The 27,640-nt window shown below is 45.4% G+C and overlaps 1 protein-coding gene across 5 annotated transcripts in view; it reads left to right on the forward strand.

Moving 5' to 3' along the window:
• ATP11C (ATPase phospholipid transporting 11C (ATP11C blood group)) overlaps window positions 1-27,640 on the forward strand; it is a 905,856-nt gene that overhangs the window by 594,451 nt on the left and 283,765 nt on the right. For all 5 annotated transcript variants that reach the window (XM_078688608.1, XM_078688607.1, XM_078688609.1 and 2 more), the window contains exon 13: window positions 18,365-18,526. In XM_078688608.1, the coding sequence (XP_078544734.1) occupies window positions 18,365-18,526 (162 nt within the window). The remainder of the gene's footprint in view (window positions 1-18,364; window positions 18,527-27,640) is intronic.

Genomic DNA, 27,640 nt, shown 5'->3' on the forward strand with positions numbered 1-27,640 from the left:
GAAGTTCTCGAACTGCACACAACCTTGAAAGAAGTGGCATGGACAGTGGATGATGTAGAAAATCGTGCGAGGAAACACAACCTTCGCTTTGTAGGATTCCCCGAAGAGATTGAGGGCTCAGAGGTGGGGAAGTTCCTGAGGGGATGGTTGAGAGATTCCCTCCTGACAGCCCAGTTTTTGTCCTTCTACATGATAGAGGGGGCGCACAGGGCTCTCAGTACCAAACCACCTGCAGGGGGTTCCACTACACTTCCTCGTTGCCCGCTTCCTTAATTTTAAGAGAGGCAAGATGGTTGGGGAAATTCGTCATGCCAAGGCAAAAAAAACTATATTCCGAGACTACTCCAGGGAGGTTCAAAAGCAAAGACGCACTTTTGACTCCGTAAATACAAAACTCAGTACAATGAACATACAAAGAATGCTCCTATTCCCAGCCAAACTCAAGGTCATCTCTGAAAATAGGTCACTCTTCCAGACCCCAGAAGAGTTGTGGACATGGGTAGAAGACGCACCCTCTGTAGTTCTGCTGCCTAGTTTATCAGTCTTCCCACCACTCTAAAAAAAATGTCAGTCAGTTTCCTAGAGAAGATGGCTCCCCCAAAGACAGCAGTATTTAAGTTGTGCTGAACTACAGGAAGCAGATGTTGGTTATGGTTACATTTTCATGTGTCTTTGGAACCAGTGCTCTGGTCACACCTCATAGTTGTACAAAAAATGTGCCTTTATGCTCCTTAAGGCGTTCATGAAGCTGGAGACAGAGCATTACACTACTGAGCACAAGAAAATCTCATGTTTGAAACAGCTCTCACCTTCTCATTCCAAGTTGTGAGGCCCTGTTGGTCACAGGGTCAGTCCCCTCATGGAGTCCAAATCATAATGTTCAGGTAAATTGAAGTTAACAATGTGACTTAAGTCAAGAAGGCTAAGTGAGATTTAACCCCTTCTTGCCCTTTGGAATAAGACGAGTAGTAGTGAAGGCAGCACTCAAAGGTCACCCTCACCCCATAATGACTACTGATTTTGAATCCCAGTGTGCTATGAATTCCTTAAGCCTCTGTCGACACCGCAGAAGATAGCAGCCTTCAAGTAGGCCATTCTACAGATCTTTCAGATGCTTCAAGCTCCCTCTGAAGTTTCTTTGGGCCCTATGGAGCCAAAGTGTCCTCCAGTCAGACTTTTGCTAGTGGAACCCTCCCTTGATCCCAGCAATCGACCTAGGACCCATTTCTGGTCCAGGCTTCCACTGTGACTCCAAGGTCTACAGCTACCCTTTGCATGCTGGACCTACTCTGTCATTGCTGATACTGGATCTAATTCGGACTCTTCGATTACCCTGAACTGGCATCGGCCCTCATCACATATTTATTAGGCTAGGAGACTACAAAGGTATAGGCAGTATTCATTGAGCCAGATCCTTAGCCTCTTCCATGGTGTCAGTATTAGCAGAGGTTAGGGGGGTCCTATGTGACTTCAATTCTGACGTGGTCCAGAGTCTTCATAATTTTCCCCTCAACACTGATGATGACAGAGAAGTAAATAAGCTACTCTACCTCCCCTCACTACACAGATGAAGGGCTTTACCTAGACCAGTAGAAAGCCAGTGGGCTAGACACCACCCCAGACACCAAACTGAAATCACCACCTGGTCCACCAACAGAGGAAGGTGCTTTCTTTCCAGTGGTAGTGCGCAGAACAGCAGAAACAAGTATTCTTTGCGCAAGCACTTTACGCCCTAAGTGGGATGGGTATGCCCAGACGTGGGAACCTTGCTCACTGTGTCACTGGATTCAAACTAGCCTGGCTGATGAGGGGTATTACCCCGACACCTGTCCCAGGATGCTTGTTTCTGGTCCAGGGAGGACTGGGCTTGGCAGTTCGGGCTGCACTGTCCCCCTGAGAAGGGTCAAGACTGATTTGCATGTTGCTGGGTCCAAACAGGGGTGGCGTAGTGAGCAAAGGAATAATGGATTTAACCTAGATCTTTTGACTGGGGGTGAATTCAGCTTTCCGTCTATCATTTGTGGCCGCAACACATGTAAACTTAGGCATAGTTGCTCCTTACAGCTCCTGACAATCAAAAAAGGCTTCCTCACAGTGATCACATATGTGGTGTGCAGAAGTAAGCTGCAACTACTGTTGATGCAACGTCCCTAAATCACTTTCTTTCCAAACTGATGATTCAAACTAGAATTGAGACCTCCTTCATGCTAAAGGGGGTGTCTCCTTGTCAGTGACTCAATCACCTTACTGGGCTTGCTTCACCGCACCCATCAAAAGACGAGATGCTGCAGCGACTTGCCCCTAGAGAGCTTTCAGCGTTTACATTGATCGCACAAGAGAACACCATGTATACTATTGGACTGCTGTGCATTTCGCTGGAACCATGCAAGGTAAAACGGTGCAAAAAAGAGGACCCTTTCATTGTAGATTGTACTCTGCATCAATATGTGTCGCACAGTGCCTAAGGCTTGTGGGCTTATTCCATCTGGCCCAAGCATGCAACAATGGCACTGGCAAGTGAAGTGCTTGTCACAAGACATCTGCCAAGCTGCAATGTAAGCACCCTTGCATATGTTCACTTAGCACTACTGCCCTGGCAGCGAGGTCTGCAGGGGCGGCCATTTTTCCATTTTACCATTTTGGTCCTGTAGGACTTTGTTTTGGTTTGAGTCCACTCCTTCTTTGGTATCTATTCTAAAAGTGAAAAATATGAAGTTAGAAGAACAAGTTACATTCTTTCTGTAACACTCTTTATGGTGACACTCTATCTAACCACAGATTCCTCACTGATCTCCCACCTCTCTGTTCTGTGGAAAGGACATCTGCACATTGTACAAATGTCCCACACTAGATTTCACCACATTGTCGTCTGCAATTTGTGATCGCTTATGAGGTCGTGGAAGAAAAAATATGAATAACTAACATCAGCCTGCAGGGGCTCCGCTCTGTCACGTTTGGGACAGTGCAAGGTTACCACTTAGCCACACAGGAGAATTTTTTAGATCCACTGAGGTGCCAGGATATCAGGTGATATTCCAACAGTGAGAAATCTGCAGTTAGATCGAGTATCCATCAAAAAGAGCATCACCGAAGATAAGTAACTTGTTCTTAAGTCCATCCTCTCCATGAATAATTTGCTAGGAGGTACACTTGCAGCAGCATTTCCATTCAGCCCAAAGTTTCGGTTTCTATGAAAAAGCATGTCTTCCTTTCGTCAGTAGGCGCCCTGGCAGGATCTACTAACGTTAGCTGCACAATCTCTGATGGGAAATGTTTGTAAGTCAGACCTCTCAACTTGTTCTTGACTTGTTCCACAAACATGTTGGCTTCACAGAGACCAATCCTGAGGGCCTCCCTCCAATTTAACTCTGCCCCAAACCATCTATAATGTCACGCATCACAGCCTGTACTCCATTAAGAAGCAACTGCACACTTTCATTGGGCCTCGGATTAAGCATGTGTTCCTAACACTTTCTTTTTTATCAGGGTTTTGTTACAAATCATATTTATTGTGGTGTTTACTTTTTGGATGACAGTGCCATCATTGTGATGGTAATTCTCCCTTTTGTACTCTCACTGCTGCAGCAGCGAGTTAAGCCTGAATTAGAAACTGCAGATTTGTTTGTTTATGGTACATGGCTTGTGTTCCATTTAATTATAGTAATTTCAGTTAAGGCCGATTCGCTTGATAACTTACATTTTATTGCCAAGCTAATTCCACTTCACAATTGAGTCTTGCAGGGGAAACTATCGCCTTTTTTCTTCGTGTACAGAAGCTAACGGGCAGCAAGCACATCTTTTTTGTATTTCATACATCATGCCACTGACCCCAAAGCAGCAATGTCTGCCCAGGTCATTCTGCCCAAGTCTTGAAGTCTCTTTCTGCATTTGCAAGCCTTTTGGCTACTTTGGTTTATCATGCGCCGTGAAAGTGGTTTTGTCGCGTTCAATCTGGCTACTAGCTTGGTTCTACTCTTTTTTTTTTTTTTCTTTTTTTTTTTAATTACATCAAGTCAATCCATCAACTTCATATATTTTAAGTACTATACAAATAGCATATAATCCTGTCTGTACTGGGAAAGTGTCAGTTTAAATACGTCCAAATATTATAGTATTCTCATTGGATTCAAAATTAATCTTGCTAAAACACCTCTAAATTATCCTCTGCACAGTTTTAGATAAGGTGTCAGGCAACAATATTACTCATTTCAGATACATTGCATTGTCAAGGAATTAAAATGTTCCAGATGTATCCATTGTTCAATAAAAGGCAGTAGAGAGGTTTTTTTCCTGCACATTCCCTTCTACACTCCCTGCCTCAAATTCACGAATTAAATTCCTAATAAAACTCTAATGCACTGCTTGTAAAAAAATAAAAAGATGTCAGTCAGAACCAACAGAACCCGTTTCTTAGGCTGAAGCCCTCTTCGGGGAGTCATCTCCTATTTTTTTTCTTAGACTTGTGGCATCTTACATTTGCATTATTCAGAACCATCCTTCATCCTAGATTAACCGTAATGTCCTTAGTGTGTCTTGCAGGTACCCCAGATTTTCAGAACACACCAGAATCAAGAATAAATGCCTCTTTGAAAACCTTGGGACTATCTATGCGGCTTCTAGCTCATTCATCTCTGTGATCGAGAATTCTAATTCAGTGATCCCAAAAGATCTCTTAGCAACAGTGAAATACCTGAACAAGAGAAGGGATGTGTTGCTTCTAATTAGACAGTGATTATCAATATAGGTTAATCTTTTAATTAAAAGGTGCAAATTCCTGTAGCGGGAGCTCTGTGGTGTTTTTGCACTACAGAAAACCCAGAAACTGACTGCAGAGCTTCTTTTGTAATACTGAATTTATACTTGCTCTTGCAGAGGGCACACATTCGAGAGAAGCCATTTTCTCTTTTGAATTGTATTGCAAAATGCAAATAAGGAGTCCCTTTTTCCATTGTGATTACACCATTCCTATGAAATATGCAGATGAGCAAAAAGCTCTAGAGAAGCACACTGAATGCCAGCCAATCAGTGGGTACTATACATTTAGCAACCGCACTCGTTCCCTCCCAGCCCTTGCTTGGGGGCCTGGAGCACCCCTCCTAGCTTCTTGAGGACCTAACATGAGTGGCATGCAGTCTCTGACTAAACCCCCATTAGTGGGTCCACAAACCCCTTCCAAAGGGAAGGTGGGGTGCCCAAGTACAGATATTGTCAGTGTGGTAGGGCTCTATGTTAGCATGTGCACTTATTCCACAACAATAGGAGAGAGGAAAGGTTTTTAACAAATCTGTGAGGTGGGAACTCCCGGTCCCCTTCTTAAGTATTCAACAACAAATGGAGGAGTACCCCCTGGAGGTGTAACAGAGAAAGGCTCTGTACTTGGAGCTTAAGGCTCAGTGAAGCACAGTGTGCCCAACCTTTTTGCAGGACAAAGCATGTCCTTTCAGAAGACCCCTCACTCACCAACCTGGTTGGTGACATGCTTCATCATCGGGGTCCCACCCCGAAGGCCGAGTGCCAACAGGGTGTGCTTCGACACCTGACTACAGTGGAGCGGGTATATTTTCTTTTTTATATGTGCAATAGTTCTAAAGGTGATAAGTGGTTTAAAAAGGGGCCAATACTACTCACTGCAAGACTTTATTCCTGAGTGATTGTTTGGAACCACAAACTTGTGGACCTTTGCAAAATATAAGCTCTAAGTACAGAGCCTTTCTCTGTTACGCCTCCAGGAGGTACTCCTCCATTTGTTGTTGAAAGCATGTGCACTTAGGCACAATCGTCCTTAAAGGGAGGCCTGCACACAGATGAGGAGGGGCAGGCAAACCTACCACATTGTATGCTCACGTTTATGGCTGAGCTCATTTTTACTGGCAGTTGGTCTCTGTGGTAACACACTCCCAGGTTGTGCGAAAGGTCCTATTTCCCATTCAGGTTCTGCCCTGGAGCAATTTAGGAGGATGTGGCTCACTGGACTTTTAATCAACAAGTGTTTGCCGGGTAGTTTTGTTTTTACAGGCAAAAGGGAAGATACTTCTGGTCTGGCCCAATGAAAACAGCTTTGTTGTAATGCTCTAATCGTGAGCTGTAACATTAATTCGCTAGTACACTTCATCTGGGTGGCCCTCTCCTGGGTAAGACTCTTCCAGGCAAAGGTGATCATCAGTTTTGTGTAGTAGACTCTCAGAATTGACACCTGTTGTTGCTCCTAGATCGGACTACGAAGAGCTTTAAATTGACATCTAGGCAAACTATTTACAACTGCATTTTTGTGTCCTGTGTAGTAACAACCCAATGGCTTTATTGTGAAGTGAAACATATGGGAATTTATGTAGTGCATCCTACCAATGAATAGGTGGAGAATTGTAACATTGTTTGGGGCTTGAGAACTGCAGGGCGAAGTAGGGAAGTGAGAGAAGATGAGTGGGTGTTACCGAATGAGGTGGGGGCTAGGTCCATCATCTGGAGGAATCACATATGAACAAAGTTATGTTTGAAGAGGAGTGTCTTCAGTAAGAAGTGAGACGCATGCCAGATCTGGGTCAAGAGGAAGTTCCATATCCTTTAGGCATTGCTGATGAATGCCTAAATATTTTGTCATTCCTTTGCTGCCTTTTCTTGTTTCAAGTCTGATGGTATTGCTGCTGTCTGAGTGATGCATTACTCACCAGACAGCTTGATCTTGCTTGGAGATAGGGTACAGTGATTTAATTACTTTTAGGTGATGTAGAAAATTGAGAAGGTAATACAGGCTGTAAAAGGGAGTTGGTAAATAGAGAGATCCTATCAACTTACTAAGTCCTTTTGTAAGTCCGCCTCTTCTGTTGGGTAAAGTGTGAACCTGTGACACTGACAAGGAGGGCATTGCCTCTGATAAGGTGTGATAGAAGAAAGGCTGCAATGACTGTTCTGAAGTCAGGGAGAAAAGCCTTTATTGTGTGGAGCATAGCAAATTAGTACTAGGCATCCTATGTCATTTAGTAGTGCAAGTCTTGACGCCGACTGTGATTTTGATGTGGAAACTCAGTGACGCATTTGACTAGCTGAGATTCATTGCTTTTAAACAGTAATGTATTTTTTATGGATAAGGATGCTTCCACCAATTCTATAACATTGGTTTATGCTGTATGTTGTAGACTGGCAGTATCAAGACACCAGGGCATGGTGGAGGTAGGAAAGCTTATCCTTCATGATGAAGATGGAGTTGAGGTTGTGTGTTTGTATGTGATGACCAAGTTGCATACACAGGACTGCAAAGTGTGTTTGTATGTGATGACCACGTTTGCATACACAGGACTGCAAAGCATATGTTGACCAGGATGAAATTCAGTGTGTTCATAGCATGACAATGATGCGGTGATAGGGATGTTATGTTATGTTATGTTATTTATTTTTTATATAGCGCACAGATGCCGCAGCCAAGTGGCGTCCCGGCGCTTAGGATATGGTAAAACACAACACAGTAACTAATGACCCAAAAAAGGAAGGAACTAGACTGTAGAAAATAGGAAGGTCTTCAAGGCCTTTCTGAAAGAAAGCAGATCAGGGATGGAACGGAGAGGGGCAGGCAAAGAGTTCCAGAGAGCTGCCGCCATGACCGAAAAAGAACGTCCACCCATTCTAGCTCTTTTAAAGCGTGGCACAATGGCGAGATTTAACCCCGAGGATCGAAGGGCTCTGGAAGGTACATAATGACAGATTATCTGCGAAAGAATAGGGGGGGAGGCTAACTTGAGAATTTTAAAAGTTAAACAAAGAGCCTTAAATTTAATCCTTTGCCCAACAGGCAGCCAATGAAGATCTTGAATAGTTCGGATGTTGAAGTTGTTTAGGTGGCAGGTGTGCTTGTGGTGTTTGCAGAGTTCTGAGATGAGGATAATGCTTCGTGATGTTGAAGCAATCCTCATAATAGATGGGTGAGTGATTGTTGATCATGCTGGGAGGTGGGAGTATGTAAGAAGTATGGGTTTTGGTCTTGGACATTCTAGACATTTTCAAGTCATAAAGAGGCAAAACAGAAGTTGTCTTAGTCTCTTTGCACCTAGGTGGTGGTCTCCTAGGAATCATGCTAAAGGAGATGATCAACATTAGAAAGTGTGTTATTTGTGTGCAGTGAGCTCACATGACTTTACTTGCAGTGTTCCTAGGTAAATCCTGAATTTAGCTGCCTTTGGTTTGGTACGTTTGGTAAGGCTGTATGGACGAGAAAGAGAGGTATTGTCAGATTGGTATCTGGTTGACAGGAAAGTAAGATAATCGTCCTCAAACTAATTTTATGAATTTTATTTTGAATGAGAATGGCTGACACAGGTTTGTGGTGTGATTACTGAGGAACTGGACCTGAACACCTGTTAGAAGAACAAGTGTATCAAATTATTCAGGTAGAATGACTGATCCTCGGAACTTTTTTCTTGTCTTTCTCAACATGGATTTTATTTCTAATATGAAACCCTTGGACATCTTTATATGTAAGTTTATGCTAGCTTCGCAAGTTTTTCAGGACTAAAAGATATTTTTTCCAGAACTTTATACTTTGATATTTTGTGATATCAGTTTAGATTTGGTACCCTTGATGTGTTTTTGGCGCTTATGCGTGTCTTGGTTTGTTGGACCTTACAAGAAATAAGCTATTAAGAAGTTGCTAGTGTTTGATTGATGTTTCATTGATTGCTGTCTATATTCCTGTTTGCTATATGGTCCCTCAAGAATTGATCACTTTTTTTAATGAAACATGAAATGGCTACTACTGTTCTTGGTAACCCCAATGAATTGATCTAGTAATTCAGGATTACTGTGTGGTATATGGTGCCTCAAAGTTCATCATTTTGTCCACAGTGTGGCAATTTGTCAAATGACAATTGCTACTTTGAAACTCAGATTCTGAAAATCCTTAGAGTGACTATATCTACTCCTTTGCCTTGCATGTGTTTTCTTGCCAAGATGGAACTGTAAGACGCCATCGCGTTTTCAATACTCTTTACCTGTTCTTTTTCTATTTTTATTGTAATACCATTTTTTACAGAAAAGCTAGAATATTAGCATCCAAATCGATAGGATGCTGGTGGGCTGTAGGATGCTAGAATACAAAACGTGGTGTGTTTAATGCTTGAATTAATCCCAGCCACTGATAATTACTAGGGCTGTATTCCAGCCCATTGTGTTTTTGTGCACCATGCCATCTCAGACAGGAACCTGTGTAATGTAAATCAGCCTTGGTCCTGTTACATTAGGAGCAGTTAAGCTCGACCTTCCAAGCCAGGTCCCTTCTGAACCGGAATACCTGCAACCCCTGATCAGTTTAACCGTACTTGGGCCTGGTCAGTGCAGCTTGGCTCAACTGGCATGGTGAACAAGGAATCCACTTCTGGGCAGATTTGTCACGTCTCAACGAGGAATACAAAAAATTGACTGGCGAAATTCTTTGAATTAATCTCAGCCACTTGGTTTGCATCCCAGTCTATTGTTCTACTGTCCTACCATCCCCCCCACCCCTGCCATATCACCTCAGATAGGCTGTAGGCAAATCAGTCATGTTCATGCTCCAATGAGAACAGTCCAGCCTCAATTACCAAGTGAGATCCCCCCCTGAACTGAAACACAAGCATCCTCATTCCAGTTTTCGCCTACTTGAGCTTTGTCAGGTGAGTGTGTGGTAAATTGGGATGGACTGTTCCCATGAGGAGTAGGTCGTGTACACATGTATACCTCACTGGATCATGCTGTGTACATCTCTTGTGCACAGGATGAATATTTTCACTCTCCAGATTTTTGGTGAGCCCTATGGTTTTATTTTATTTATTTATTTGCTTATATAGCGCAAGACTCGACCCCCGAAGGGGTATCTCCGCGCTTGTGTTCTTCCAGAGAGCCAGACCAAAATCATGAAAGATGCAAATTATGCTGTCAGTAACAGGTATGTCTTTGAAGACTTTCCTGAAGTCTTGAATATTAGTATTTTGCCTCAGGGTGAGGGGCAACGTATTCCACAGAGTGGGACCCTTGTAGGACAATGCTCGACCGCCCTGCTTTACCCTCTTGACACGTGGGACCTGGAGCAGCAGTTGGTTACTAGAACGCAGGGAGCAAACAGGTTTATAAAGATTGAAATTTTCTACCAAATATTTGGGACCTGAACCAAACAGGCATTTATGAATTATGCAGCAAGTTTTAAACTTGACCCGCTGACGAATGGGTAGCCAGTGGAGTTTGTCCGGGCGGGGGCGTGAAGGGGACCTGGCTGGAGCATTAAGAACCAGTCTGGCCGCAGTATTCTGGGCCACCTGCAGTCTGCTAAGCTGCTCTTCATTGGCAGATATAAGAAGCCCGTTGCAGTAATCTAGCCTGCTAACCACAAGCGTCTGGACCAGCGTTTTCCTATAGTTGTCGGCCAGAAACGGGAATACGCGCCTCAGGAGTCCGATGACCCTAAGACAGGATCCAGTTACCTGATTTACGTGCTCCTTTAGTAGCAACAACTGGTCAAGCCGTACCCCTAAGTTTTTCACTACCTGCTTGGGGCAGGGGGCTGGTCCTAAGTCCAATGGCCACCATTCAGGTGACCACAGGAGAGGGGCCTCACCAAAAAGCATGACCTCCGTTTTGCCCACATTACATTGTAGGCAATTGGAGGCCATCCAATCGGACACTGCTCTCATACCTGCGGCAAATGCGTGTTTGATTGCCGGTGTAAGAGTCTGGAAAGGAAACAAAAGCTGAGTATCATCAGCATATGATACTGGAGTGAACCCATATTCTCTCACAATGTCAGCCAAGGGGGCCACATACACATTAAAAAGTGTGGGGCTTAAGCATGAGCCTTGAGGGACCCCCTTGGTGAGCTCCTTAGAGATGGAATGATGGGAGCCCAATCGGACACTTTGTGAGCGGCCAGAGAGAAAACTCTCAAGCCAGGACAGAACCAAACCGCCTATCCCCACCTTCTGCAGACGACCGAGAAGTATGTCATGTGATATTGTGTCGAAGGCAGCGGACAAATACAACAGCACCAGAATCATAGAGCCCCCTCTATCCTGTGCCATCCTGATGTTATCGGTCACGGAGAGGAGGGCTGATTCGGTGCTGTGATTAGGTCTGAACCCAGATTGTGAGTGGTCCAGACCTCCCGCTGCCTCGATGAAATTTGACAGGTGGGTGTTCACATGCTTCTCGGTGATGTTGCTTAAATAAGGCAGAAGGGAGATAGGGCAGAGATTGGAAAGGTCTGACCATGGTAGGGCTGCGTTCTTCCGAATAGGGTTCACTATTGCTTTCTTCCATTCTTTAGGTACTTCCCCTTCCTTGAGGGAAAGATTGATCACAGTTTGAATACTAGGTAGTAGCAAATTACCTAGAGAAGCAACCATTTTCGCAGGCAGAGAGTCCGTAGGGGATCCTGTTTTAATTTGACTAAACAGAGAGGTGACATCAGAAGGACTTACTTCCGGAAATGAAGTGAGTAGGGTACTTTTATGCATAGATGACATAGAGGGGGGACTGGCGACATTGCTCCTGAGATTCGCGGCCTTTATGATTTTTTCATAGATTAATTCTATTTTATTCTCGAAAAACAAGGAGATATCATCACACAGAGCTTGGGAAAAGTCATCAGGGCTCTCGCAGGCCACAGGTTTTACAAAGGACTGTACGATCTTATAAAGTTCTCTGGAAGAATTGCCCTCTTCAGCCAGCTGTAAGGTGAGACCGTTCCTCCTGGCCAACTTTGTTTTTATGATAGGTGGCCAAAGCCTCAGAATACATTTTCTTGCTGTCTACCGTGTGAGATTTCCTCCAGATTATTTCGATCTTTCTACACCCCTGCTTCTCCACTCTAAGCTCTTCAGTATACCACACCTCTTGTTTGGATGTGGGATACTGTTTGTGTAGCTTCAAGGGAGCCAGTAGATCAACCGCCTCTAGGAGAGCTTTGTTGAACTTAATTAGGCCAGACTCTACATTATCTATATCTAAGATGGTAGGTTCCTTCCATACCCTCTGTAGCTCATCCGGTGTTACTTTATGCCACTGTCTACGACATATGGCAGGGAGGAGTTTTTGGTGAGGCATGTCAAGGCCTAGAAGGGCGAAATCGACCATAGAATGGTCTGACCAACACACTTGAGTCGCTAACCGACATTTAATTTTAGGACAACTAGAGAAGATTAAGTCCAGGGTATGTCTGCCTATATGCGTAGGGCCACTGTTCTGTATTTCTAGCCCTAGCATAGAGAGATCGGACAGCAAGGACACCGTATCTGGATGACTAGGGAGATCGACATGGATGTTAAAGTCTCCAAGAAGAATAAAATCTTCCTTAGCTTTCAAGTGTCGAGCCAGTAATTCCATTAAGGACAGTGAGAAGCCCGCACTCGGCCCCGAGGGGCGGTAAACTAGTGCTCCCTTCCAATGAATCTTTGAAGTGGAGCTGATCTTAAATATCATAATCTCCATCATAGAACAGCTTCTCTGTTCAAGTAAGGAGACCTTCAGACCCTCTTTATAGACCACAGCAATACCGCCTCCAGTTTTAATTGGGCGGTCAAGTTTGAGAATCTTGTATCCCATAGGGACCCCCAGCATAATGGCGGGAAGTGTATGGGGCTTCAACCAAGTTTCCGTAAGGAAGCAAATATCTGGTTTTACAGTGTTTACCAAGTCCCAAAATTCAAGGTGGTGTTTAGGTAGGGAGCGAATGTTTAGGAGAAACTGGTTGCCTTGTCCTTAACATTAGCACACAGCTAACCCTAACTTTATTATGATCCAATTGTGCTTACTTGTGGGCAAAGTATCAGGACAGGAACTTAATTGTTGTGTTTAAATAAACACTGACCAAGGGGAAAGGGAATGGATTTTTGTGTGAGTGATAGGACCCTGACCTACCCATCGTAGATTCTTCATTGAATATTGATCCCAGGAATTTTGAACACGTTTCTTACTCTATATAGAATAAAGGAATATCAGAAGATGAGGTTATTTATTTATTTAAGATATTTATAAAGCACACAGTTATGCAAAGATATTGTAGTGCCAGAAGGTAAATCAGCAACAACTGCAGAGTGGACTATTGTGAAATAAACAGATTTTGCGCAGTTTCCTAGATTAAAAAAGATTGAATTAACTAAGATTGTACAGAAGCAAGTTATATTGTGGTGAGCAGATAAGCAAATGATCTACCCCTCTTGAGGTGTTTTTTTTATTTTGTGGACTTGTGGAGCACAGAGACTTCAGGAACATACCATGAGAACAATTGCTTAACAAAAGCAGACCACAATAATTAAACACGTAAAAAATGCTTTTGAAAAAAACACATTTCTTAATAGGAAGCCACAGAAGTGTGAAAAGATGAGATGGTAATGTGGTTGGTAAATTAGTGAGAAAACGTATTTCAGAATTCTGCTCAAACTGAAGATGCTGAAGTTGTTCTGCTGGTAGCCCCAAATGAAGGGTGTTGGCATAGTTCAAACCAACCAAAAGAGGGAGGAACTCTAAGGGATACATTTTCCTCTGAGCATTCTTTAAGCTCTTTAAATATCAGTAGCTCTAGGATGTAACTTTCTCAATTTGAGTACTGAGTTATAACTTCTAAATTGCTAAAACAATCAGTGGGGTGGTACTTTGCCCCAGCTCTCAGGGCACCATTTGGCTGTCTAACCTACCTACAAAATGTGAAAGAGAAATGGGTAACCCAATCAACCCTTGTAGGCTTGGGCAATAAGCAATTGAAGTAAAGAGTGACTAGAAGGGATTTTGTTTGTATATTGTTTTTTGATCGAATTATGAGTTAGTTACCTAAGATCTAACCCCAATGTATCCATAGGATAACAAAACTTTTCATTGAAAGACAAAAACAAGGGAAAGAAAAAGCACACGGTAAAGTAGTTTTATCTGAAAAGGGTATTGTATTGAATGAATCAACAAATAAATATACGGGGATATGAAGAACAAATCAGTATCAGCAAAAACTGTTATGGACAGATGTATGCAAAAGTCAAACGGTCAGTTCATAACAACTCATCAGCTCCTTGAATTCATGAAAAGTAACCAAGTCAAACAATGTATGATGGTTAGCTCTTTACGCAGATGGAATGCATTAGGAGATGATGAAAGGGTCGACATTTCGGTCTTGGTTGAAGATGTCTATAAGACCATCATCAGGACTGTAATATTTTTGCAATGAGTGCCCCTATGCACAAAGGCGAAAGATGTTCAAATGGATGAATCACTACAGGTGGAAAGCTACAGCACTTTTATCTGTCGTATTTGATGGCACAGATCCAGTATTTAAAACTTGAAACTGGCAAGGTTGACAGGTCAGACAAGGCGCAATCTGTTTTGAAAAGGCGCTTCTTGAAAACAGCGTGTTCCGTGTTCCAGCTAATATCATCGGTCCGCAATGGATCCATTGCGGGTTAGATCTTTGGTAACTAACTCATAATTCGATCAAAAAACAATATACAAACGAAATCCCTTGTAGTCACTCTTTACTTCAATAACCTACCTACAGTCACTTTCTCTATTTTATTTGAAGTTATTTCAGACAATTAGAAGACATCAATCCACCAGTTTCTTTAATCCAATTACAATGCTGCTTAATGCATTTTCATAAGCACTAGCGTTAACAAAAAGTGAGGGGGCCTCCCTGCACGGTACTTAGGGGGCCCCCCTCCGGGCTCAATCAGGAGCTCTCCCGGCCAGAGTTCAGTGCCGAGGGGGCCCCTTGGAGCCAGCGGCCCCCCCGCACCGCATGGGCTGCGGGGGCCTGTGTTACGCCCCTGTTCATAAGTCACATCTAGTCTATTATTTGAGTGTCATCTGCGTAGCACTTGCAGTAAAGATGATGGTCCTTAAAGAGTTTATGTAGAGCAAATGAGAGCGAGAGAAAAAGAGTTTGTGTGGAGGCTAGTTCACTTCCCCAAAATAGTACAATGGATATCAAGAAGAAATGGCTCACACTTTCGAAGCTAGAAAATAATTTGTGGAAAAAACACTTGTTTTATATGAAAACCCTCACCCACCAACCTAGTTGGTGGCATGCTTCATCATCGGGTCCCACCCAAGGTGCTGTGAAAGTGAAGTCTAAAAAGTGTCATTGGGTCCCTTTTGAATAAAGTTAAATATTTTAATGGTGGGCCCTATGGCAGTGTTAAAAAAACGAGAGAATCGGATATATGTAGAGTTTAAATTATGTCTCTTATATCCTGTAGTAAGAGTTTAGTCAGCGGTCCAGCAGATCAAATGGGGTTGAACTAAGGGATGAACCCTTTAGGATACCACACTTTGAAAGATTTGGATAAAGATCTGAATGGTGATGTGAACTTCTTGAATCCTTTCATTAAAAAATAAACAAAGCCAATCTAAAGTAAGCCCTCTTACTCCAATTTCACGCATCCTGTTTAGCAACAAATCATGACCAATTAAAACTTGCAGTGGCTCATCCATAGTAATGGTGCTAAATTCCGATAGACCCTGATTTGAATTAGAAAGAACTTAAGTTGACATTGAGGCCAGACTATCAGCGGTAGTAAATGATCGCTTAGTCTCCTTAATCTTTTAAGCAAAGTGAAAATCAAATCACTAATAGACCTTCGAAAGTCAGTACAACAGAACGGGGACTAATACTGTTAGCAGTAGAAAATCCTTTAACAATTAAAAAAACTCAAAAGAAGCATTACTAGCTTGGTTCAGCTATGCCCTTTAAACTTTAAGCCTTTCATTATATTTAATTTTATCTTCCATGGAATATGTTTTGTGCCACCTCCTTTACAAGACTTTACAGACGTGCTTGGCTTTTGCTAACCGACTAGAAAACCATGGGGACCCACGATGGGAGACAGTAATGACTATCTGAGCAACTGCATCTAATGGAGGTACAATCTAAGCAGTAAAAGTGTTCTTCTTTCCCTGGTTGTTATTATCTAAGTTCTTCTTTAGTGAAGAACGAAATTTGACAGAGGAGCTGTTACTAAGCGCACACTTAGCAATAGATGATAAAGATGTAGCATTGGGCTTTATGTCCAGATCATCACATTTAACTTCAAACGTGAGTGCCACATGTTCTGACCATACAACAGACAGATCTTTTGTATCTAGAATGAAGTGACCGGACACAACTACTGTTTATTGGTACCTCCCACAGTATGAGTGAGTGGTATATAAAGTCCCTTCACTAAACAAATTTGGATGAGTCTAGGCAACATATTGAGCAAAAGTCTGATAAAGTTCGACTATTAAGGTGATGGTAAAGCGGAGTACCAAACAAGGTTACCGAAGCAGTGATGGAAAAGGATAATCTTTCTGGATAGGGAAATACCTCAATTTCTAAGAGTGTTACTTTTATCTGTTCTCTGTAAATACCTGCAATACTACCTCCAGGTCTGTTCATGCCTTCCAACTTGCGTATTTTATTACCATGTGGCTCTGTTAGGAATATATCTGGGCCACATGTGTCCTTGAAACACATTGGCGTAATAATCACAAATATATCAAGATGGTGACTTTCAATAGAATTAAAGTCGAGGTACAATTGATTTTTGTAAGATTGGATATTTAGCAGGGCTGTCTGCAGCTGACCCTTATGTTTTATGGGTGGTTTCATATCTTGTGACACCTTATTGGCCTTCTCATAGGAACATTGTCGAGAAGGAAACTCAGCTTCTCTATATGCTTAAATGGAGGTAATCTGATAGGGGAGAGATTATCCATCATGACCAGTGGAAAGGATCTGCCTTGTGGTAATATTTAGTAGAGGTCAGAGGTGAGTTACCCTTACAGAATAGTCATCAAGGTAAAATCTCTTACCCATAACCACAATGTCTGCTGGAGCTAGCTGGAGTATCTCCTCACTAAAGAACATGCAACTACTGGACAACAAATAAGCACGGATTTCGGCCAGGGCTTACCTTTGGCTCTTGATGTGGCATTGGCTCACTCCCTGCATGGTCATGCAGGTCGGTGATTTAAATAATTTAAGAGCGCTATCCTGAAAATGTAAACATAAAATGGCCATGCAACCTGAGACAGCAAGGTGCCTACAAAGTCCGACGAAAATCTGCTTGCCAATAAGTAGGAAACGTGAATGAGATTTGGCTTTAAAAGAGAGCTTCCCGATCATCCCTTTGTTGGTCATGGAGAGAAGTAAGCATTTCCTGACAAGCTTCCTTTCTCTTCCACAGGAATGTGTACTTTTTCAGGCAGGTATGTTCTGGTAGCCTTCCTAAGTCTTCCACAGACCGGTGTAATAGATTTTTAGAAGGGAGTAAAGCAGGTGTTAAGGTTGTTGTTGTGGTGGAAGGCGGACATATCCTGACAACCTTCCTTCATCTATCACTGAGAATATTTCCACTGAAGGATAACTGGCATGGGTTCATTTGAAAACAACCATTGGCAAATTCAGTAGGTGTGACTTTGGCTACATGCCGTTTGGCTTTGTCATTACTTGCTTTGTGTGTTTATTGTTGGGGTAGCTCTGATGGCATCACCAGAACAAAAAAAGAAAAGATTGGCTAAAAAACAGAATATTTTTTGTGTCAGAAAAAAAAACCTCCCATAGTAGTCCCTGGTACTGAATGTACTTGTTTTGTCTTAGGATGTGCTAAGAATGCTGTCATTCACAATGAAATTAGCCAATGGCTCTGTAGGGCTGACGCACAGCTCCATTCTGTATGCTGCAGTGGGTGGGGAGAAATGTGAAAAACTCAACAGCAGGCCAATGGATGAAAAGGGCTTGCTGGACGTGGCAATAAAAAAGATATATAGTTATATACAGACAGAGAGAGAGAGAGAGAGAGAGAGAGAGAGAGAGAGAGAGAGAGATCAATATATAGATGGATGTCTTGGTTAACGGATGAACTACAATGGCTTTCACAGTGAACTGATTAGTAAATGAATCTACAAACTCTAAACTTTTTAAATAGCCACCACACCTTAGTATATAAAACACTCAAAAGTAGTTGTATTTTTCTAGTGGATACTTATTTCTTCTCATCCACTGTCCTCCCAACTTGAAGTAATCAGTGCTTCTAGACATCTATATTCAGTGTGCACGGCTCAGTCTGCCCTCTTTGCGATCACGTCTCATGAAATGATCATGCAAGGGTTTATCTCTAAGCATCGCAGGCTCTATCTGGCTATGTTACTTGAGTATTAACATTTCTGGAGCGATTGCTTGACATTTCGTGGTATGTATTAGATGAGGAATCTGAGGGAGACATAGTGCACCCTTCAAAAATATTTTTACAGTCTGGTACATACTTCCATTTGTTGAACATGCAAATATTTAGACAACTTTTTGGCACAAAATGCACTTCTTAAATAGACAACTTAAATCATATTTGCTTACGTTAATATGGTTTAATTTTCCTTTTTTTCCAAGGTGGAGTATGTATTTACAGATAAAACTGGAACCCTTACAGAGAACAGCATGGAGTTTATTGAGTGTTGCATTGATGGACTCAAATATAACCAGCAGGTTTCAGAAGTTGACGGATTTTCAGACGCTGATGGACAACTTGGATTTTACAGGAAAGCTCAGAAGGTAAATATTTGTGCAGTGAGTTTTTGTGGACATTGTAGGGACGTGAAATAGAAATCTCCACAAGTGCACCTTTGACTCAATGAGGTGAACTCACTTACGACACAAACTGTAACAAGTGTTTGTGTCAAATGTCTAAACTAAATGCAGCTAACATTATCAGAAACATAGAAAGTGAACCACACACCTGCTCCACCCAATCTACATGTCTGCAGTAAAATGGACACCTAGGATGGCACTGTGTACCTGAAAGGATGCCTGCTTAGATACACATCCATCCCGTTTGATGAGCAGGTCTTGTACAGAGGATGGGCAGGGTAAAGACAGATAGGATGTTACAAAATGTAGTTGCTCCTTTATATTATTTTGGAAATGTTACATTTTGCCCAAACTAGTCTAGGACTGGAGTTACTATGGTAAATGTAGCCTTCTCAGCATCCGCAAAGCATTTTCTGCCGTGATGGCAAACAACTCAAGGTAACCCAATGAAGTGATGGCTAAAATGTACACATCAAGAAGCAGCTCTGACTCTCGTCATGTTGAAAAAGTAGACTTCACATCAAAGCTTGAGGTTATATTAGTGTGGCATTGAAATGTTTTTCTTTCCAAAGCCTGCAGTGGGAGGGGTACCTGAATGTGTTCGGCACCCAGCAGTTACATTGGGTGTGATCACTGATCACACCATGGGTCTCAGGAGGGGGGTGGTGGCAAGTAGGCACACCACCAGCAAAGCCAGGCACCCGATCGGAACCTGGAATCACCATCTGTAACCGGACCCGAATACAGCAGGTCCCTGGCTTTGCTGGCGGTGTGCCTACTAGCCACCACCCCCCTCCCGAGACCCATGGTGTGATTAGTGATCTCACCCAATGTAACTGCTGTGTGCCGAACACAGCAGGTTTTGGAAAGAATTTTTTTCTTCTGTTTTTTCACACTTTGACCGCCGGGGTCTTAACACTGGTCCTGATGAATTCCTAGCTACTTGCATTTAGATAGGCAGAAACATGTTGACCGCACATAGCGAGGCATAGCTGCACTATCTATCTAGCTTTCCTACTGCCCGCTCCACTTTTAACTAAGCTGGGTTGGCCAACGAATAAATAATGTTTTTGGACACAACCTTGTCACTTTTAACTCATTTCACTTACACAAAAAGTAACCAGCTCCGCAGTAACTCTGGTGTCGAAGCACACCGGGGTGGGGGGGAGGGAGGGGGAGGGGTTCTAGAGCTTCCTGGTAGGGCCCGATGATGAAGCATGTCACCAACTGGGTTGGTGAGTGAGGGCTTTCTAAAAGAATCTACTGAGATTCTTTCCCACTTACTCCTCTCACAAGGAAAAGTGCACTCTTTCGTTGTTTTGATTGTATTTTGTAGGGGAACTAAGAGTGCTCCTTCTTATAGTGCAAAAAACCCTCTACCTCTTGTTGTTTAAGTTCATTGAAACTATCGCCAGTATGAAAAGTCCAGTACAGGTCCATTATAGTACCCTGCCCCCATGCTTTCCCAGTCTCCCGACTCACACCATCAACCTACTAGGACCAGTTCATACCTCAAGCGTGCTCACAGATCCTTCATCCTCCAATGTGGAGTCAAAATGTTCCCCCTCAGGGTGCATATACCCATCCAATGATCCCACCCAGACATCAATGTCCTCTTGAGCCGTCTAATCACGTTGACACCTCCTCAGACAAACCTCTTCAGCCATGGTCCATTCAACCACATCCGCCACCCATCATTTCTCACTCGGTCTAGCTCGCGCTATTCAGGTAATCACAAACCGTAACTTGGCTAATAACAGCATCAGGTGCAATATCATAAAGGCCATATTTTTGTCCCCTTGGCTGCCAGATGTCCCACAGCAAACAAATCAGAGGGTCCACCTCCACAGGGATCCACACTATGGTCCTCACATAAGTCACAACATTTCCCCAATAGTCATACACCTCAGGGCAGGCCCAGGCCAAGTGGAGATAAGAAGAAGTCGGGGTAAAAAATCTATAATATGAATCACTCCTACCAGGATCTATCCTAGACATCAATACCAGTGTGATGTACGTATGATGTAGGAAATGGAAATGCAAGTGTTTGAAGTGTGTGTGACTCAACACTGTCTTCACCAGTGCACACATTCGGTGCCACAAGACATCATCAGTCAGTACCCGCAGGTCCTACCCCCAGGCCTTGCGGGCCAGGAACTGATTACTCCTAAAGTCTGATGTCAAGGCCTTATAAAGATGCGCTATCAAGTGCTGGCCCCCGCCCAACTCCACCAGGCACCTAAAAGTCATTGAGGTAGTTTGGGTCCCGGGAAACGAGGGCCAGATATGCCACCCAGTAGTCGCTATATCTGCTTGATTTAAAAATTGACCTACACCAATGCTCTCCTGTGCTGCCTCAAATGCAATAAATTCCTCATTAGGGAACAGGTCCCCCAACACTACATACGTCCCCAATACTCGAAAGTCAGGGAGATCCCGACGACTAAGTCATGAGTAAATGGTGTCCTTCCCAGAAAACCTTTAACAGTAAATTCCCACAGGGAAGCAGTGTGTCGGACCAAATAAGAGACATACTCTACATCTACGCGGGGCACCATCAAGAGCTTAGTAAGGTCCATTGTCCCCCAATATCTTCCATCAAACATTACTTAAGTGTCCTCCTCGATCATCCATTGCATTACATGCTGTATTTGGGCAGGCAAATAGTATTGCTCTTGATCAGGCACTGCCAGACCACCCTCTTCCAATGGTAGCGCCACTTAGATCCTAGCCACTCTACTTCGCCCCCAGCCCAGATCTGAGCCGTCAGAAGAGAATTAAGCATTAAACCTGCAAAACACAGCAAAGGACAACACATCAAATAAGTGCTAGATGGCATAAAGGCACTGGGGAAAAAAACACCATCTTCGCAACAGCCACACATCCCGTGAGAGACCATGGCTGGGAAGTCCAGAAGCGCACCGACAAACGTAATTCTGCAATCACTTTGTCAATATTACATTGTTTGCACTGTTGCAGAGTATAAGTGATAACCATCCCTAAATAGCAGAAGGAGTCCAGCACCCACTGAAGAGGCACCACGGGCAATTCTTTCTCTCTGCAGGCAGCCAGAGAGCCCAATGGAAACCCAAGGGATATGCTACGATTAAGATGGAGGCCCAATTTTCCCCAAAAGCGGTGATTTACCACAACAGAATGTGCAGAGACCGCAGCAGAGACAACAGGTAAAAAAAAAAAAGAGTATTGTCCGCATATAAGGAAAACAAATGAGTGACCCTCATCCCCCACAACAATCCCACACTCTGCCATATGCTGATGGATCTGAACGGCTAGTGGCTCCAATGCAGTAGCAAAGAGGAGGGTGACCCCTGGTCCCGTGCCTCTCTCCACCTCCCGGAGTGCAGAGCACTGCCACCCCACTCGAACCAGAGCAGTGGGCTTTGTAAACAATAGACTTACCCAGGAGCAGATGGGGGGGGGGGGTCCAGACCCCATAACCTCCAACACCTGCTTAAGATATTGCCACCGAACCGTGTCGAAAGCTTTAGCTTTGTCTATTGACACCACAACCAACTCTTCATCGTGACCCACCACTTCATGTAACATGCATCAAGTGCCGCAGGTTAATTGAGGTACTGCAATCCAGCATGAACCCGCATTTATCTGCTGGATCAGCGGCGCAAATACTGGGTGCAGATGAAAGGCCAATACTTTACAAAGTATTTTGGTGTCCATCTTGATCATCGCAAGTGGCCGATATGCCGAAAGTTCCGACTGGTCCCCCGGGCATCGGGAGCATGGTAATGCAGCCCTCTTGCATCAATTCTGAAAGCAAGCCTTCCTGTCGAGTTCAAAGTACACCTCCAATAAGAGCTGCACAAGCACCGATGAAAAGGCCTGATAGAACTCGGCAGGGAAACCATTGCAGCCCAACGCCTTCTCCCCTGGTAGCTTCCCCAGAGCCTTGTAAATCTCTTCCAACGTTAGGGTCTCATCCAAATCTGGCGCCTCCATGTCTCCCAGCCGTGTGACTGGTAATGGCAATAGAAAGGCCGCAATCGGCACCTGCCAAAAAGGAACAGGTTTGCGGTAATCTTGCTGCAGGTATGTGCGTAAGGTATCCACTATAACGCCTTGCATGTAAGCCGCCCAGCCCTGAGATGTAGAATAACAGTTTTCGGGACCTCCCATCTTGGGAGCCAGACAAGGAGGTGCCTGGATCTGTCCCCCTCCATATGGAGAAGCTGGCGATAGGATTTAAGTGTAAACTGCTCCAACCCATCCCTAACCTCTGTAACTTCACGCAAGAGTTCTAACTCTTCCCTACGCCCCTCCCCATTGTCCGGTGCCAGACGCTGTGCCAACATCTTTCTGAATGAGTTCCAATTGCAAAGTGCGCTTCACCCCACACAAATGCCCTATACAATGGCCTCGGAGCACCACCTTCATGGCCTCCCATTCAGTCGCCCAAGACCGCGCTGAGGACCCATTATGCAAAATCTTTCAACACTCCTGACAGTACCTCGGGGATAGTCTTCACGCTCCTGGAGTCCGCTGAACCCTCCCATACATGCAAGTTTCACAATAGGCCGGCGTTCGGACCGACATATAGAGAACTCTATTATATCAGGCTCAACGTAGCCGGCATAAGAATGCGATCAAGCTGGCTACAAGTACTGAGTGTTGGCGAGTAGAAGGTAAGAGATAGTACGAGTGACTGTTCAATGGCAAGTCATGTGGGTTGTTGATTACTTGAGTGTTTGAGGCAGTGAATACCTTGTTTAGCTAGTAAGGCATTTTGATGTCTTCCTTAATCAGGTACATTTTAGTCATCCTAGATGTTTAGGGAGTCTGAGTTTTTTAACTGTGATTCTAGGCTTTTCTGATAACAAAAGAAAATTAGTCACAAGATCATCATTTTTTTTTCAAGAAGTTGTTGGTGAGGGAATTGGGGAACATGCGAAGGTTACTAATGAGGAAATCATCATTTTAATGGTTTCATCCCTATCATGTAATATATTTTAGTGCCCATTTTTATAGAAGGTCTTTGATATTTGACAGGGTAACAGATTCGTTGTATTTAATGGAACAGGGAAGTACATTTTCAAACCATATGCCTAGACATTAAATTTGGAGCCTCTAATCAAAGCGCACCCGCTACTGGGGAGGACTTCATCCCCCACTGGGCACCGCGTCTAAGTTTGTAACCTCCCATGACGACACGTGTGTTGTTGCTCAGTAGGCTTTAATTACAGTCGCCGAGCACAATGTTCTGAAAAGCGTTGTCCGAGATGCTCTCTAGTAATGCTTTTTAACATTTTTATAGCACGCAATTGCCAAGCACTAGTTCTTGCATTTGCTAGAGTTTAAGCTATTGGCATTGTAAATGAGAATGCCTTTAATTTATCTGTTTTAAAAACAACACAAAAGGCGGGGGGCGTGGCCTGGAGCCGAAGATGGTGGACGTGTAGTCCTCGAGCTCCGTCCATAGCCCGGAACACTCGCATTTTATCCTGCAGCCCCAGATTGAAACCCACCTGATTTCTTTACCGGAGGCCACCCGGGGGGGTGCTGAAAGCAGCGGAGCGGTGTCTGTCCATCCGACCCGCAGCACACGAGCTCTGCGACATTGGACCTGCAGCGGCCTTCTGGACAACGCGAAGCCCCGGGCTCAAGTAGGTGGCCTGCCCGGCTTGCCCTACACCATCGGCGCGGTCCGATCGGGGCCCCGGACGGAAATATTTGTGGACACCAGCTGAGGTATCGGGCGAGTGGGGACACCCCCGCATGCCCGTGGCCCTACTGCCTGCCGCCTAACGCTGTGCCCTGCCCAGCCGCCCTGCTGTGGGGTCCGCGAGACACACGGGAACCTTCCCGGATCGGCTTGCCTGCGCACCATCCGCACTGCAGCGCCTGCCCTCAACAGTGCTGTCCTGGACTGCGGGTAGGGTGCTACCAATCACCAGCCATCGGCACGGGGAGCCCGACTCCACCCGGACCCACTTGACCACGTCTGATCTGAAGCGCAATATCTCTCGCCGGCGCCATTTTGCAGGCACATCCGGGCAGTGCATTGCCCTCAGGACTGGGACTGTGGCGCCTTGCATGAGAGGTGGGACCCTTACTCGGGGCGACGCATTTCTGAGACAGGACACCCCGCAGTGGAGACCGTACCCCAAGAGCCCGGATTGCTGACACCGGCCCACTGTGCAGGAGAACGACAAGCGCATTGCAGCCTGGCCACATAACTCCAGTACAGACGCCCATCGTGCTCCTGCTAGGGTTTCGCGCCTCGACTGACGATACCCGGGTCCCACGGTCCCTCTTCATTTGCTATCTGGAAGCAGGGGTCACATCTACCCGCTAGGCCCCCTGTGGACATACAGAACCCCCAACCACAGCGCAGGGCGCATGGACCCTGCATGATCTCTGCCTCTCTGACCACTACACCCTGTCCCCTCGGTGGACGTGGCGCTGCGTTCTGGTTGGACACTAGAGTGGGCGGCGGCCCTCGGGAGTGCCCATTGCAGCGCCACCCTGCTAACGAGATCCATGGGTAAGCCCAGGGGCAAGACTCATGACCGGGGAGTCGCAGCGGACATGCAGTCCACGGGCTCTGAGGACCCACTGGCCTCCTCCAATGTGGACATCATCCCTCCGACAGGAAGAGGATCCCAAGACGCAAAGTTGGACCTCATCCTCAATGAAATACGCGCGACGCGCGAAGCCCTGGAATCACGGATAGACAACATGGCGACTGGCCTGTCACTATTGAGAGCAGACCATAACAAGCTGGCAGAGCGTGTAGCAGAACAGAAGATCACACTGAATGACCTTGTGCCACAACAGACGGAACACTCCACGAAGTTGGAGGGTGTGGAGAGACAGCTTAAACAACTGTGGGATAGAGTGGACGATGCCGAAGGACGGGCCCGCCGCAATAACGTCCGCATCCTAGGCATTCCGGAAAGAAGCGAGGGGAGGAACCCTACCCAGTTTGTGGAGGACTGGCTACGGCAGTTAGTGGGCCAGGAAGACCTCACTGCCCTATATAGTGTGGAGCGGGCACATAGGATGCCACCGCGCCCCCCCAAACCAGGGGCGCCTCCTCGTCCCCTGATCGCGCGCCTCCTTCACTACAGAGATCGTGACACTGTCCTACGAGCGGCCAGGGAGAAGGCGCCGATACGTTTTGAAGACAAGAACATCTCAGTCTATCCTGATTTCACTCCTACTGTGCAGCGCGCCAGGTCCACCTTCATGGGTGTGAAACGCAAACTAAGGGAAAAAAACATGAAATATGCACTCTGTTCCCCGCACGGCTCAAAATTCTACACGACAACAGATCCCACTTCTTTGATTCACCAGAAGAGGCAGAGGAATGGATGGAAGTCACTCTACCACCATCGACCTCACAGGGCACGTTTGAAGATCGCCGCGGCGGCGTCCACAGGAACCCCCCGGATCAGCAGGACAACGCTTCCGGCCCAGGACAACATGCTTCCCATGGTACATCGGCGCAGCCGCGCCCTTCTAGTATCCGCGTAGACGGACACCCGTCCTCATCACAGCGACAGCGGCTAACAGAGGAGTCACTGGCCGCACACGACGCGGAAGCGATCGACGACAGACACACCGTCACCACTGACACCCACACCGAGGTGTCTGGATCGATTGACAGCTTGCCGCTTTTTCCGAAGGTCACGGCCCAGACGGCGGAGGAGTTCTGAGCTGCTGCACGTATGATCCCCTCCGGGTGGTAACGTATAACTGTTCCCTCCCCCCCCTTATATAGTATGTGGTGGGTTGCACGGGGGGGCCATTTTATGGAGGGCTATTGAACCAATGCAGGCCGTTACGAGACAATTGACAGAGGCCTGTCACCCCCGGAATGCACACAAACTTAACTGACTTGTGCCCACGTTGGGCACCATGGTTTGGATCCCGGGCACGTTGGCCTGGGGACCCTTCTGTTCAGGGAATTCAGGGTTACAGGACACTCTCATCCTTTCGTGGAACTGAACTAACATGGGTACCCGGGTGTTTTACCTGGCCACACCACATAGATGGACATGGGGCCGCTTAATAAATACCAAATGTGCACTTGGAACGTGCGTGGCATGGGGGCAGTTCAGAAACGACATAGGATATTAGCCCAGCTTAACCGTAGGGGGATACAGATTGCTTGCCTGCAAGAGACACATTTGAATGCTGCAGAGAATTTGAAACTGCGCAAGAAATGGAGGGGGCAGCTCTTTGCTACCTCCTATTCTGCGTTTTCCAGAGGGGCAGCGATCTGGTTCCGAGGCTCTGTTCCCTTCCAGATGTTGGAGCAAAGAATAGATAATGAGGGACGATATGTATTTGTGCGGGGGCTGTTGGATGGGGATGCTATTGTATTTGGGTGTGTGTACTCGCCGAACTCGAATCAATCGGAGTTCTTGTTAACAGTAAACGGGGTACTTGCAGATTGGGCGGATCATCGCCTGTTGATTGGAGGGGATTTTAATGCTGTACTTGATGTTGCGTTGGATAGGTCACATCCCCCTTTACAGGCAGCTGAGAGTAAGAAACAGGCAGAGGCTCTTGAGAGATGGTCTGGGGGCTGGGACCTGGCAGACGTGTGGCGTAGCGCACATCCACGAGACAGGGAATATACTTTCTTCTCCCCGCCCCACCAGCTCCACACCAGAATCGACCACATTTTCTGTTCCCGTTCCCTAGCAGATTCCATAATCCAGACCCTACACATGGGGAAAACTCTGTCTGATCACAGCCCTGTCGAACTCATCTGGCAGTGGGGTAGGCGACTGGACCCCATCCCAACTTGGAGACTGTCTCCAGGTCTCCTTGAAGACTCTGTATTTCGGGCCTCCCTGTCTGACACTATAGTTACCTACTTCTCCACAAATGCTAACACAGCCAGCACCCGGCTAGTAGAATGGGACGCTTTTAAAGTTTGCCTAAGGGGGGCGGCAATGGCCGCTGGGATGGGTAGGAAACGAGAGGTCATTGCTCAACTGAAGGAGGTGGAGAACTCACTTGCGCCCTTAGAAAATGAGGCAGCCGGCACCAATGCACCCTTCACACCACTGCAGGAGGCTCACATTAGACACG

The sequence above is a fragment of the Lissotriton helveticus genome, chromosome 4_1 (assembly GCF_964261635.1).
Source record: "Lissotriton helveticus chromosome 4_1, aLisHel1.1, whole genome shotgun sequence".
Lineage (NCBI taxonomy): Eukaryota > Metazoa > Chordata > Amphibia > Caudata > Salamandridae > Lissotriton > Lissotriton helveticus.